At 44.7% G+C, this 16156-nt stretch overlaps 1 protein-coding gene across 1 annotated transcript in view; it reads right to left on the reverse strand.

Moving 5' to 3' along the window:
• csmd3b (CUB and Sushi multiple domains 3b) overlaps positions 1-16156 on the reverse strand; it is a 1150768-nt gene that overhangs the window by 323557 nt on the left and 811055 nt on the right. The window contains 2 exon segments of the mRNA XM_039737543.1: positions 13239-13351; positions 13640-13743. Of these exon segments, the coding sequence (XP_039593477.1) occupies positions 13239-13351; positions 13640-13743 (217 nt within the window).

Raw genomic sequence — 16156 nt, forward strand, 5'->3', positions numbered from 1 at the left:
ATACAGGGAAGCATGGTGGTGGCAGTATGGGGACAGTGAGACTGGCCAGAATCAGGGGAAGGATGAAAGCAGCCACATACAGTGAGAACCTGCTCTGGAGTGCAGGCCACTTCAGAGTGGTGGTGACGGTTGACCTTCCAGCATGACAATGACCTGAAGCAATGCTGGAGTTGCTTCAGGACGAGTCGCAGAAGTGGCCCAGAGCTGACCCCATATTAGAACGTGTGTGGAGGGACCAGAAGATGGCAGACGCTTCCTCTTCCAGTCTAAAGGATCTTCCAGGAACAATAGGATAAACTGTCCAAATTCAAGTGTGCAAAGCTTGTGAAGACTTAGTCACGAAGATTTGGAGCTGCTATAGGGGCTGCTGTCAAGTACTGAATGAAGGGTCTGGATCCTTCCGGGATTTTTAATAAATTTGCAAGCCTTTCTGAAGACATGTTTTCACTTTGTCATTATGTGTCATTGAGTGTACGTTGGTGGGCAAAAAGGGCAAATTTCTCCATTTAAAATGGGTAGAGTTGGCAGACGGTGAAGGGGTCTGAATGGATTTGCTTCAGGTATTCAGCTCCACTCCCTCGTGCCAGCGATGCCCATGCTAGGTCAGCTGGAGACTCCAAACCAGACTGATATGAGCAAAGTGTGGCTGTTGCACTTTGGGGCATCTAATTTGTGTTTGGTGATCCCCAATGGAAAATGAATGGCTGGCTGGATATTGAGATCCCACATGGAAAGGGTAGACTATGTTTGATGGCACTTTCCAATTTAAATGCTTCTCATGCTGTAGGAAAGGAAACTGTGAAGCATTCCAGTGAGGTTTCGCTTCCAACAGTATGAGCACAGCAGGTTTTCCCAGTTGTAAGTAATCGAGAGATGACATCTGTGGAAGAATGAATATTAGAAAGGGAAAAATGCCATAAAAACAAGACACATTCCAGCAGCACAAAAGGTGAACCCTGTAATTAAACGCTCGTGGAATTAAGCCAAAACATCAGTGAACCAGCCTCTCGCTGCCATGAAGTCGCTTGAAGTTTCATGTAAAGTGTATGGCAGGAAGACGTCCTGTGGGACTCGGGCCGGCCGAATTCGACGAGGACAGGCATCAGTGGCACGCAAGGAGAGCGCAGGAGGTGTCAACCTCGCCATTTAAGATGCAGGAGCTCTTTGTCTACAATCCATAAAGTAAATGAAGTCATTAAAAAACATGATATTCAGTACTCGATTAAAGAGCCACTCAATTCTTAATCCACTCAGGCTAGAATAATTTGCACATTTGTTAGGAATCAGCAAGAGCAGCTGCCGACGGGTGAACACATTAGTTCTGGATACAAGACACTTGTACACATGTACACGAGCCGTCAACAGACCCTTCCAGAGTCCTCTGTTCCCCAAAACCCTGGCCCTGTTTACCTGATACCTCTATTGGTAAAAAATAAATAAATAAAAAACACTGATGCCCCCTACTGGCCACCTGTGTAAAAAAACAGCACATGAGGTCAGAATTCAAAAGACTTCAGAAGTGCAGGGGCACCATAAGGCCCAAAAGCACGTCGCTGCTAAGACTGGCGAGATTTGTTGGGCTGAATGGCTTGTTCTCGTCTTCATTTCTTCTAACGTTCTAATCATATCTGTTTTGTCTCAAGCAGAGGACACTGCGTGGGGACCTAATCCTGGCCTTTAAAAATTCTCAAAAGCATTGTTGAAGTAGACCCGGCAGAATTCGTTCATCTTAAGGGTCAATCGCATACTCGAGGACGTCCGTGGAAACCAAGGGGCAGTGCCTATAAAACTGAAGCCAGGAAGCTCTTCTACAGGAAAAGATATGGAGTTGGAGCAGAAACCTGGACAACCATGAAGAAGGATCTGGATGAGATGTTGGGACAGCTGGAAACTGTTAGCTAAACCAGCGGTTCTCAAACTGTGGGGCGTGCCTCCCTGGGGGGGCGCTGATGCTAAATGAACAAGACATCAAAATTAATTTTTTATATTTTTATTTCGAATTTAAATTTGCAAGCATATAATCATAACGAATGCATTATAACTAAAATGAAAATCAAACATTTCTAAGGCATAGATCTAATGACTAATACTGTATGTGCCTGCTTTAAAGTACACAGCCTGTCCAGGTTTGGTTTGATATTCGACATATCGAGACACTCGGAGCTCCTTTTCAATTTGAAGTTTGTTTCAATGACGAGCGGCGCCGCTGCTGCTGCTTTTATAGTCGCGTATTTTCAACCCAGAAAGTTCGAGACGTATCGGTATCTGTCGCGAACATTCGGGTAACAGGAGATCAGGTGATAATGCGCCGCGACTGCACCACCTTGGCAGCGTAGCCAATATTGGCAAATTGAGTTCAATAATTTACTGCGTATTGGGTTATTTGGGTTATTAACAGCGGTATAAAGTTTGTCGTACGAAAATACGTTCGTCTCACGCAGATTAACTTCATTGGTGTCCTCATTTACGAGATTTTTAAAAATTAAAACATATTTAATCATTTCTTTACATAAAAAAATAATTAAACAAGAATAAATAATTTATTCTTTGTTTTTGGGAATCAGAATTACTACCAAAAACCACACAAGGCATTTTAACAGTTATTAAAGCACTCGATATTTAATCGAAGTTAGATGAACACATGCAAATCTTATGGAAGTGAAAATGATAGGATACGGCGACACCGCACGAGTGTCATACCTTTGTTGGTTGTGTTAATCTCATCTATCTTATATTATGTAAGGGGCACAGAATTATTCCAGGTAGAAAGTTGGGGGCACGAAATATGAAAGTTTGAGAACCGCTGAGCTAAACAAACGAGTCACATGTGGACTGAATGGTCTCCTCATTTGTCAAATTTCTCATGTAAACTGGACCTCTTTAGTCTGAAGTCTGTGTGGACACGTCGTCCAGGTCTTCATCGATCGATATCGATAAAGCAGATCCGGCATCGTGCGTTCAGCTTAAGGGAGAGTCACATACTCGAGCACACCAGTGGAAATTAACCCTTAAGCAGCCAGCCTCATGCTTAGTGCACCCCTGGACGCCAAATACTTTTGTGCTGCACTTTTTATGCAAACATCACAATTCACAAAGAAAACGTTACATTTTAATGGAGCACGTCTTTTTTTCATGCAAAGAGCATCACAATTACTGCGGCACTAATCATTTTACACACTTGAACTGTAAAAACTATAAAAAAAAAAAACTACTGAAACAATCTCTTAAGATATGTTCAAGGTGCAACTGACACCATCGATGAAATTCAGTAAATCACCGCTTGAACTGGCTGCACGCAAACACACAAAGATAAACGCCGATGATGGCAGGCTCGTCTAGTGCAGCGGCTCAATCCCAGAGGCAGTGGTGGTGCAGTTCTGCCGGGGTCGCCACTGGTCATGAGCTGGCTGCTCAACGAATATACGGCACGGACTGATCAACTCCGGCGTGCTGGCAAATTGTATTGGGAACTGACTGTAGCCGGTTCTGGCCATTTAAGGGTTAAGGTGACGCGCATTTCAAACATGAAGTCATGCAGCACTTCTTCACACAAAGAGTTGTGGGACACTGAAGCGAAGAACCGAGTCGTGGGGTTGAAGCAGAAACCTGGACAACCTTTGAGAAGGAGCTGGGCGAGAAACGAGGACAGCTTAGATCTGGGGTCCTCAGTCACAGTCCAGGAGGGCCGCAGTGGCTGCAGGTTTTTGCTCCAACCCAGTTGCTTAATGAGAAGCCGTTCTTGCTCCAGTAACACTTCTGCTTCACTTTAGTGGTCTCACTCGTTAAGATTTTGAACCCTTATTGCTTACTTTAGTCTTAAACGGCTGTATTCTTGGTTTTTAATGGCTCCTGATTAGTAATAGAGACCAGCATTTCTCCATTGAGCTTGTTTCCATTTATACCTGTGTGTATTTATCAAGCACTATTGGGTTTAATTAAATACTTGGAAGGAAACAGGAGAAAAAAGTGAAGGACTGAGGATGATTCCTCCATTTTAGCCTTCAAATCATTTGGATGAACTCCTTAGAAAGGGGAAGAAAATCTATAATATGAGAATGGCCTGACATGGCAGAGTTAAAAAAAACAAGCCATGAAATGAAATTATTGGCAAGAATTGCTTTCTAATTAAGCCACCGGGTTAGAACAAAAAGCTGCAGCCACTGCGGCCTTCAGGGACTGGGATTGAGGACCCCTGGCTTAGATATTAGCTAAAGAAATGAGCCTGATGAGCTGAATGGTCTCCTGCTGTTGGTCAAATCTCCTGTTCTCACATGTATGGTTGTTGATAATGACAGGCCGCTGTCAGGCACGTGGTCCTCATGCTGGGTAATGTCTTCAATTACAGAATCGAAACTTCCTATTTAAGATGGTGGCTCAGTAGCACAAATATGTTGGATTGAACATCTCTGTGCTAAAAAAAAAATATATATATCATGGCCACAATCGCTGGCATCTTAAGTGAAGGAAAACAATAATACCAAAAATTAACACTTTGAGCACGAGGTACGAGTTAGGCCATATCTCACCGAGCCTGTCCAGAAGTGACGTATGAGAGAACTCGTATCTCAGTACACAGCCGCTATCGACACAGCCAGCTTGCTGCCGCATCTCAGTTGTCTACTGTAGTGCTGCCATCTAGTGGATAGCCATAGAGTTATTTTTCATGGAACAGCTTGCAGAATATAGCGCTATAAAATAGTTTGTAATTATGTCCCCGTAAAAACAAGACATAGAGATGAAACAGCTTGATTTGTTGCAAGATGAATATTTTGATGATGACGACTGTAATCAAGAGAGTGACAATCAACTGCATGATGGCGTTTCTTCATCACAAGGTGTCTGATTTGTCACGACCGGCAGGACATCATTACATGGCCCTACTGAGTACAGACAGTCACCGACTACCAAATGTGTTTTGGGCAATGACTTCTTTTAATTTGCGGCTCATGAGCTTCTAAGCCTGCACTCTGAGTGCTGCCATCCTTCATGGACTCTCATTCAAATGCACACTTTTAGTCTTGTTCCTGGTCAGAATAAAGGACAGTAAAACCTCGATTATCCGTCAAAAAACATTCTGCACGCAGTGTCTGCCTATTACTGAGCGACTCGTGCCATGCAGTATGCTGCAGGCTGTGCAGATCAGAACAACTCTGCCCTGTGCCAGCGTGTTGTGTTCTTCCCTGGCACCACACGTCAGGCCGCGTTTTGAAATCATAGTGTCCGTTACGTCCCTTCACTTTTAATAGTGTTTCATAGCTTTTCTATTTTGTTAGAATTAATCTGTCAAACATTATTATGCCTGATAAACATATGCGTGTGGTGTTGGAAATCACAAAATACTGAAATTATTAAACAATTACGAAACGGCGAAAGTGCTTCAAGTATTGCTTCAATTTACAGAGTAGGAAGAACAGCGAATGATATAAAGCGTGATGGCGACAAAACTGAAAGGACGTGTCGAAAATGGAAACCACTGACGGTAATATTATTCTGTATCAATGTTAGTGATCTTCTGCACTGCAGTTTTCTTTTTAATTCTATTATATTATGTTTTGTTCATACAGTGTGACGTGCAGGCAGCAAACTACCACAAGCCCCCCGAACACACTTGAACGCTACGCCATGACAGTGTGGTGTCTCCGCGGCTGGACGATCTGCGCTGCTAACTGAATCCCGGCAGTGACAGAAGGAATTGAGGGGTGCTGTACAAATAGATGATCCTGCAATTTGACCCCCAAAAAAGCTCCCTGGAGAGCGAGTTGGGGTATGCGAAAAAACGGACAAATTCCTAAGACAAGAAATTGTATACGGTGATTAAAGGATTAAAATTCACTAGCTTGTTACATGTCTGAGTCTCTTGTGGCTGTTTGGGGGGTTCGGGCGCACCCCCAGGCATCACACACACACCACACATGCATGTCCTCATCCTGTGATGGCAGGGTGGTCTCCTCTCCCAGTCCATCTCGACGTCTCGCACGGTTTTCTCTCCCTTCCAGGGTGGGCTCCCGCTGGCCACGTCTTGCTGGCAGGCCAAGTTGTGGCGAACGGAATAAGCGTCCTCTGGCAAATGATGGCTGTAATATTCCAAAAGGTCTGACAATTACAAGCGTTCGCTTTATTCACCATATGCTACCAATTTTAGATACTCTTTAACTTATTAATTTCGGAGTAATTTTACACATTGTGAGCAATTCTCTTCTGCAGAACAAAAATGCTTAAATTCATTAGGGAAGACTGACAGCCTATTCATCATTCCAGCATTAATTTATTATGAAACCTCAGGCTGCAGCAGATAATCAAAGATAAAAATGTCGCCTGTATTAAATGAAGATAGTTCATGTCTCAGGGATGAAAACCTGCTCCATGATCTAATCTGAGCAAATGCGTCTGAAAATGACGGATTTGTGAAATTCATTCTTGATGGAGCTCAATTTCTCTAATTTATTTGCAATCCTTGACAGCAGGAAAAAAAATATTTCATCAGCCTGTTAATAATTTGACCGAAACTTGCAGTCGTTTCCACCGCCATCCTACAATATGGACTTGTAAGAGCAAAACCTTCTTTGACGAGCGCTGGGTGAGAACATGCGTGTTGTAATTTCCGTCCAGTGCTGGCATCTTTTCCGACAGGTGGCAGGACATAATTGGAGAGGAAGCTGGCAAGATGTTATTGGTGTGGAGTCCAAATGAAAGCACTGATAGGACTTAACTGTGTGTGTGTGGTGACACTAGGGGTCGCTGTTGCCCCGTGAAGCCCCGCAGACAAACATTTAAGACACCAAGTAAAAGCACTACAAATATTTTTCATTTCTTTTCTTTTTGATATTGTGCCACAGTAGGCACCACTAACACCACCATAAACAAATAAATCAATAATCCATATAAATACTAACAATAATCCTCCTCTCCTCCCAGCAGCTCCGTCACACTCCCCCCCAACTCTGGCTCAGCTTGCTGGGCTTCCCAGAGTCCTTTATATAGTCCATGACCCGGAAGTGTTCCTGTCCTTCTGTCCATGTGATTCAATAGCACTTCCGGGTCAGATAAAGACTTGTATTTTTCTACAGCCCGGAAGTACTTCTGTCCCAATGATTTGGGATTACTTTCGGGCTATGATAGAAACAAATGTCTCTGTGTCTCCCTGCAGCGTCTCGTGGCGGCACCCACGGTATCCAGCAGGGCTGTGAAGCCGAACTCCATTTTCTATGATGCCCTGCGGGAATCCGGGGCACCTCCATGTTGCAGGGAGGAATCTACCGGCCTCGATGTTTTGGCCGGGGCAATCTGCCAGCCATCTCTCACAGTGTGCATGTCCTGTACGGCAGGGCTGACTGCTGTAGACAAATGTTGAGAAAGGTTTGACCGGCTGAGCCATCAGTCCATCTTTATTTAACTCTTTTAGGGTGGATGTGGACAGCAGGGGTCGAGGTTGGAAGTTGACATCCAGGGGCAGAGGGTAATAATTAGCTGTAGACGTCGACAAAACTCACCGTCACGTTACGGGTAGACCCTTCTTTGCTAGGAGGACTGTTAGACTCATTGACTTGACACCGAATCCCTGTGTGTGTGTGAGGAGCGTAGAGTGAAAACATCTAGAATGGCATGGACGTCGGGCAAAACAGCAAAGCAAGATACTCTGCGGGCATTATTAATGTTTTTTGCTTTTTTGCATATTATTGCTGAATCCGACTCTGACTTATCAAACTCCGATTTTGATGGAAACCAAAAATGAAAGGCAGGTTAGCGGTTTCTTTTCCTGAAAGTGCCCCTCAGAATATAAATGGTTAGACAAATAGGTGTGTAGTAAGCACGTAAGCCGTGTGACGGCCGACCTTAGGAAGCTAATGTTTAATGTTAAAGGCATTTAGTGTTTGCTTTTAGTGGGAAAAATATTCAGACCTGGGAAAAAAAATGAAAAAAAGAATTAGTCCTGAAGGAGTTAAAATATTGTGCCTTGGAGCGTTCATCTGAACCTGATACTGCAAGATAACAACTAGTCACACATGTGTAACACCCGGCCATTTCCTGTGCCAGTTTATTCCACTTTCCACTATGGTCCGTATTTTTTTCAACATGTTGGCATTTGGACATTTTCTATAAAAGTTAAAAAAATGCACGGCCTGTCCTAGAGTTTCAAAATGGAAGCCATGGGACACGGGACGATCGCTAGTGGGCTCTCATTATGTGACGTCCCCGTTTTAATGCCCCTCGCAAATTCCAAAGATTTAGCACATGACCGATAAGAGCAGGCATGGTGTCGTTTGGGGGGGATTCTGTCTGATCCTCGAGCCGAAGCGGATCGGTGAGGCAGCCTTCATGAGGGTGACACTGCGCTCGGCCCCTGACGCTGTCGTTTTTAACTCTTGCATCTGTCACACCATTTCCGGTGTTATTTGTGTGGTCTCGTCTAGATTGTTCTAATGTACAAATTAATTCATTTTGTTAATACTATATTATCCATCCATCCATTATCCAACCCACTATATTATATTTTATGAATATAGTTTTGTAAATAAATGTGACTATTCGCTAAACTAATCTTCTTTGGATGATCTCCCTTTGTCATTGTAGCTTTGACCAGATGTGGCTGTCACTTGGCTTGAAGGAAATAAGCGTGTGAGCGAAACAAAAGGTGACGTAAGGGGAGCTCATCCTCGTTGTTTTGTGTGCACCGATGTGACTGACGTGTAAGCGTCCATTTTCTAGCAGCAAAGCATTCACAATGATTTGAATAGCAGATGCTATCAACCAAAGCAACTTCCAAGGCAGGTCACCAAGGGGTTAGTGCTTATCGATAGAGTGCGCATGGGAGGCAGCTTGAAGGCTCTGGTGATGGTAATTACCCACCAAACCAGGAGTTGGCGTTCTAGACTAACGTCTTCCCTATTCCTCCCTCGGTAGAACAGAAGACTGACGGCCACTCCGCCGCCGACGTCACTTCCGTTTTCCGGCCCTCCTAGCCAAGTCACCGTATAAACCCAGAGCTGGACATCTTGCGCCAGTTCCCTTCTGAGCTCCCGTCTGAAATGACGAACTCCACAAGTTGTTGTGTGTTTTGTTATTTCATCTTTTTCAATTATCCGGGGTCTCCAAGGTGGTGCCCCAGCCCTTCAGCGTAGTTGTGACTCCTCTTTTACAAGACATACATAACTCACCCAAGTGACTCCACAGTGGAGTTAGAAAATATCCAAAACACAACGTTTGTGACTAGCAGAGCATGAAAATGAGACCAGAAACCCCAGTAATCAGATCACAATGGACTAAGTGTGAGGTGAAGTCCCCGCGATCTCCGGGGTCGGTAAAGTTCATTCAGCAGCATCACCTCTGTGAGCTTCATCTTCTTAGCCTAAAGCTAATTGGTATGTAAAACACTCTTAACCCTTTGATCTCTGGCCCTCCCTAGCATTTCGCCACTACAGCCCAAGCCTCCCTAGAAATCTTCTGTCTTATGAAAGTACAATTTTATTATCCGATGAGAACACGATTTGGTGCACTGTATTAATCCCCAAGGTGAAGCAGTCTTTCACGTGAGCTTTGGGGGTCAGAGCGCAGTGTCAGCCATTGTACAGCACACCCTGGAGCGATTTTCAAGTTAAAGTCTGCCTTCCACGTGGACCCAACAGAGTAAGATCCCTTCTGGAAGTAATGGGCTTTGAACCAGCAACCTTCCACATACCAGCACAGATCATTCGCCACGGAGCCACCACTCCACACCACCGATAAGCCATAATATTATAACAACAATTTGATGCAGCTTGTGAATTTCCCCTTGGGATTAATAAAGTATCAATCAATCTATCTATCTATCTATCTCTACCGTAGAACAAGCCATATAACTTACAGTTTCACTGTTTTCGTCCTTTTCTACTGTCCATTGTGGGGGTCCTTATGTTAAAACGGCACCCTTGAGTGTTTCGCTTCAAGACCTTATTCAGTGCCAGAAGCAACGCACAAAAACACTTCACCCGATTTTCCAACCGGTTGCCACACGTCTCCCCTTCACCGCAGGCCTCTCGCGTCTGACGTCAAACGCCCCAACACTCTCAGCCACGGTGAGTCCCGCTCTGGAGACGGTGGCAGGTGTGGAGTTTGACTGGAGTGGTACATCGGTCACAGCATTACGCAGATGTCCAAAGGCGAGTTCAGGGAGTAGAAGCTCTCTTTGCCTGTTTGTACTTCTCAGCCCACACTACGCAACCTCCACGCTAAAGTGCAACCAAATTCCTTTCCGTTTCCTTCTAGAAAATTACGAGCAAAAACAAAAGTGACCTGCAGCAAAAAAAAAAAGTAAGTAAGTAGAGAGCGGTGCATCATGTGGCGTAGTCTAAGAGAGCGAAGGTCGGCACGCCAGCCAGCGAGCCGAGTTAGGAGAGTAGAGAGGTGTAGAGACCTTGTGGGAATACGCCAAGACTTAGGGTAACATAACAGGGCCGTAGCGTACCAGCTTTGTGAGGGCTGCTATTTCAGGCTGGCAGGCTAGATACGGAAGGCCATCACACTGGCCTTTTGGGTATACAATGCTATGCGGCGGGCCCAAAGTTAACATACCGTCTCTGCAGTCGGCTATCTGGAGAGAACATCACGAATGAGTCTCTGTAGCTGGTCCATTCTTTAGCAAACGTTGGACTGAAACAATGACCTGACGATTTCTATCTAAAAAACAAGAATAAATGGCAAAAGCTCTTTGACGGACTTAGTAGTTTTGAAGAAACTGGAAATCAGGATGTGGGAGGGAAAGGAAAAGCAGAATTCTGGACTTAAACCCTGCAGGTGTGTGGAGAGAACGGTGACCGGGCTGGGAGTCACCTGGAGCTCAGCACTGTAGCACCGTGCTGTCAACGTGTGAAGCCATGTAGATCGATCCTGTGTATGGGAAAGGCGCTCTATAAATAAAAAGTATTAGTATTATTATTATTATCACAGTATGTAGGCCACCAGCAGGCTGAAACTCGTTCTCTCTATGCAGTCTCAGATGCAAAAGGGCTAAGACTTTCAAAGAAAGGAGTGCATTTCGCTCTCCGTCTCCAACTGGACAGATTGTGCCTCAGAACACAAGACTTAAGGAAACATAAAAGAGCCGCTCCTGACTACTTGGAAAATACATCTGGTTTAAAAAAATGAAAGGCGTTGTTGGAAAAGAATCTGACGCCTCCTGATTCAAAGCTGTGTCCGTCTTGCTCCAAGCCAGATAACGAGATCAAGTCTGGCCTCGGAAAACACAACCCACTTCCCCGCGGTTGCCTAAGGTGCTCCAATATGCGTGAAGGTTTTGCAAGCCATGAGTGAGAAATTTCTCAGCACTTCTGACAGGGTATTGTTGGGTCAATGACTAACGTACAAACTTCATTTGTACCGTACTGATATGCTTGTTTTCTTGGAATTAAACTCTTTCACGTAAACTCGGTAGGAGACATCAGCTGTTCTGTTGCCTTGATTTCATTACCTGCTGTGGACCACCAGGGGCAAACAGCTCCTCAAACCCCGGACACAAGAGACACAGGACACACACTTTCATTTTTTCTCCTTTTCTCGTGGGAAACGCCTTCCCCCGTTTCCTGCGTGTACAGCACAGCCACAGCACAAGCACCAATAGACAGTCCAACACAAAACACTCGCCTTTCACTTTCTTCTCTCTCTTCACCTCCACTCGTCTCCTGCCAAACTTCGTCCACCTCCTCCCGGCTCTGGCTCCCTGAGTAGTGGTGGTTGGCACTTTTTACAGGACACCCAGAAGCACTCCAGGGTGCCCAACAAGCTTCTTCTGGCAGCAGTTCTCGTTGTGGCAGAATTGCTGCCAAACAGGGCTCGGCAAATGTCCAGGCACACCCTGGCAGTGACCACGGGCCCCAGGAAGGTTAAGCTTCCATGCTCCAAACCAGTGGCCCTGCTGCAAGCTGGGGGGCTGCTGCCCTCTAGCGTTCTGGGGGAGATAATGTCCTGAATAAACTCTCTCCCCCTGGTCCCTCCACTATCGAGGCATCCTAGGTCCCAGGTAAGGGCCCGGCTGTCCGCCACACTGGTCATTGAGCTCCTCCATCTCATCAACACTGTGTCAGTCATGAAGAGATGCCAGTCAAGCGCAGGGCAAACTCACGCACACGTCAGCCCGAAAGTCAGCAAAGAAAAAGGGCAGCAGTCCTGGGAGACAGAAGCCCTGAGTCCAAATATGATTATACCCATAAAGTTTATTATGTTATACTGATAATAGCCATAAGGTTTATTATGCCGATTATAGCCATAAAGCGTTGGTCACGTGATGGGACGATGCCACATTTAATGTTTCCTCACTACTGCTGAGATTGGCATCAGCTTTAAAATAGCAACCGGCAATTGTTTTATTTTGGCACAGTTATGCCACGTCTTCATGCTTTGGACATTCCAATTAAATAGGGCATCGTACGGGACCCTAACCCTCATTTGTTTTTGTGTTATCTTTAGTTGCAGTGAGCTTTATAAATAATCATCTACAAAAAGGTCAAGACGACACGGATGCTCTGCCGAGATGTACATTTAGCTTGGCACGAGGGGATGTAATGTGATGAATTAAACGTCCACTATATGACCAAAGGTATGTGGACACCCCGCTAAATGACTGAGTTCAGGTGCATCATAACAATACATTGAAGAGCTCTGTGACTGTAAATGTGGCACTGTCATAGGATACCACCAGTCAGTCCATGAGATTTGTGCTCTTCTAGATCTTCCCTATTGTTGAAGTGGAAGCTTCAAGAAGAAACAGCAGCTCAGCCAAGAAATGGTAAACCCCCATAACCACACAGAGCGGGCAAAACAATGGCTGGGACTGACATCAGTTACCAGAGAGTTACAAGCTGCGTCTGGATTCAACATCAGCACAAGAACTTTAGGAAATCGGCTTCTGTGGCCGAGCATCTGCACACAAACCTAAGATCGCTCTACATAATGCCAAGTGTCATTGGCCCGAGTGGCATAAACCACACCACCATTGCACTCTGGGGCTGCGGAAAAGTGTTCTCTGGTTTGGAGTCTCTGCTCATCCCAAGTTTCCTCTCCTGGTCATCCCTTCAGACCTCGGTAGCCTTCACACTCCTCCCGTCTGCCAACTCCATCCAGACAGTAAGCAGGCTAGGAGGGGAGGGCAAGTCCATGAAACTGTTAAAGGTCCACCAGTAACCACTGCGCCATCACGCCACCCTCACTTTCATGACTTACATAATATCCCGTTGAAAGTAATTGTAACATGCCATATTTAGGCTTACCTTTGTAGTTTATTTTAAATCCAATGGAGCCAACGCTTTCGTCCGTTTGAAGGTGTAGCCACATTTGGTTTGTCATGCTGACAATCAGGTCAGGGACAAAGCTGCCGGTCAGGCTGAAAGTGAACAAAGGAAATGAGAAAATGACAGGATGACCCCGTGTGCCCAATTCATTTGAAAAAGAGTGAAAAAAATAAAATAACATAAAATCCTTCAGCTTTGGTCAAGGCTTGCCTGTCTGCAGAGACTAATTCATTGCACTATAAAAAATAAAAAGGAACATATGGCGGCAGATGTGGAATCAAGAAAAATATTTTCCTTCATTTATGCAGAGTTATGCTTTTATTAAGAGATTCATTAGTAACTTCAGCTGCTTAATGACAGAGGCTTCAGAGACGACTTACACTTGAAGGATCGTTCTTGGATCGCCGACTTCCCCTCCGTCTCCGATTGTTAACGTGTCGTATCCAATTTCCAAGTCAAATTCTTCAAAGTTGATCTGAATGACCTGGTAGGAAGAGAATCAGAATGATTAGGCACACAGGGGCTCCTTGGGGACGGATTTTTTAAAATCCCTTTTATAAACATTTGGTGATGTCTTGTAGTTAGATTGTCAAAGATGTTCAGTGCCTGCTGCATCTTTAAGAGGTAAACGTCTCTCGACCAACTCTGGGAAAAAACCTCATATGTCACATCATTCAATTTTTTCGGCAAATTGAGAAAATGGTGTCGTCCCCCCGCTATAATTAACAATCTCTACTTTCAATTTTTCCCAAGCTTTACATATACAATATTTTTTTTTTTCACAAATCGACAACACCTGCCATTTAACATTAGAAACCCTGAAGCCTATGAAAAAACTTGTAATCCCAGGCCACCTTAAATTCCTTCGCACCTCTCCATTAGCGTCTTTTGTGTTGTAAATGTGTCGATCAGCACAAGCAGCAAGCAGCCTGCTATCCCATCCACCCCACTGCCGCAACTCAAATCGGGCAAAAAGATCTCACAGCTTGTCTGTTTATCTGGCTGTGAAGTGCCTGGAGTTGTAAATAATATCTCGTTATTTTAAAGGCATGAACTTCTTGTGTTGTCACAAAAACGACCAAGAGACATCAAAAAGGTTTGGGGCAGCCACCCGTATAATGGGTAAATTGTTGAGATATGTTCACAGGTTAGAGTCCAGAACAGAACTGATGGTACGGAGGCAAGATGGTGGCATTAAAGGCCAGTATGGGAAGTGACATCATCGGGACTGGAAGTGACGTCATCAATAGCACCAGACCCGGAGGTGGTGTCTTCGGGACCAGAAGTGACGTCTTCTATGGCACCGGTACCATGACCGGCCTGGGCTCCAGCAGGAAAAACCACAAAGAAAGTGTAACCTGTTGTTTGATAAATGTTATACGTCAGCCAAATAAGTAACTATAAATGTAATCACGGCCTTCAAAATTCTCAAAGGCATTCATAAAGTTGATCTTTCAATTAAAAAGGAGTGAATCAAGCACGTGAGGACATGGGTAGGAGGAAGCACCGAGAAGTGGCCTGATCTGTGCCTCACCAGCGTTTGATCGTGGAGGTCTGCAGGGACTTCATGGCTTGGTTTATGTCATGCCATCTGAATTGTGGGGTCTTCTATCCAAATCTCAATGATGTCCAGTCAATTCAGTTTGCCACAAGTGGACTCCATTCCAGTTCTAGAGACGTCTCACGGAGAATTCAAGCAAACAGGAGGCACCTAAGCACAATCTGAAGGGCCACAGCAAAGGCCTCCCTGAATGAGAGATTTCAGCCTTTGATTTGTAATACATTTGCACGCCTTTCTGAAAACAAATTCTCACCTTGTCATTATGGGTTATAGAGTGCAGATTGATGGGCCCAAAATGTCAAAGGTATGAATTAAACATGAAATCTACAACACAATGAAGCGTGCAGACAGTTGAAGGGGTCGGAATTCTTTATGAATTCCCTGTAGGTTTAACGTTCCCAGCAAAGGGCATAATGTAAAATGCGTATTGTACGCCTTTAAGAAGATAGAAAGAAGACGTCAACAGGTTTAAGGGTTTCAGCGCAAGCTGTAGTGACGAGTATGTCTGTCATTACTGGGTGTCTTCTTGTTTACATATTGGAAAAGGGGCGGGGCTTGGATGACATCACGGCTCCTCAAACCTTTTCTGGCCGAGCACAGAAGTAAAGGAGTGTTGGGCTGCTGTGCACCTCTCGACTCCTTCTTCCAGGTTCTCGTTACACTGGACCCCCAGACGAGGGAGGCTTTGTTCTCTTCAAATAAAACATTAATGAGGCATATTAGATCTTAGAGAGGAGAGAGGTTGGGAGCATGCGCTGATAGCACAATGCAGCACCCACCACACGCCAAACCACCTGGATTGGGACCCAAGTGCAGTGGGTGACACCCCAGCACCACACTGGCGCATTCTGAGGTTTTTTTTATATTGGCTGGTATGCCAATCCTGCCAGGGTTAGGGTTGCAGGGCTGGATGCAGATTAACGTAACACCCATGATGGAGCCATTGCAGGTTTAAGGGCTGCGCTCAGGGCCCCAGTGGAGTAGAGTCACTTCTGGCATTTTATGGGGTTCAAACCAGCAACCTTCTGATTATTGGCACAGATCCCTAGCTTGAAGGGTCTAAAGGAGAAGAAATGCAAAATACTTTTACTGAACTGATAAAAAAAGTTATTAAGATGATAGATGTGTTGCTTTATTTAAAATGCACATATAATCCATTGTTTTTTTTTTTTATTTAACATTTAATATATGTATCTTTTACCATGAACATGATACCTTTGAAACATTGCCAGGCTGCGAAATGCTGAAAATAGTAATACACGGTTGCCACGGAAACCCTGAAGATCAATGTTAAGCAAAGACCAGAAAAATCAATCGGTGCTATAAAACCGAGAGA

Source organism: Polypterus senegalus, chromosome 15 (genome assembly GCF_016835505.1).
Source record: "Polypterus senegalus isolate Bchr_013 chromosome 15, ASM1683550v1, whole genome shotgun sequence".
Classification (NCBI taxonomy): domain Eukaryota; kingdom Metazoa; phylum Chordata; class Cladistia; order Polypteriformes; family Polypteridae; genus Polypterus; species Polypterus senegalus.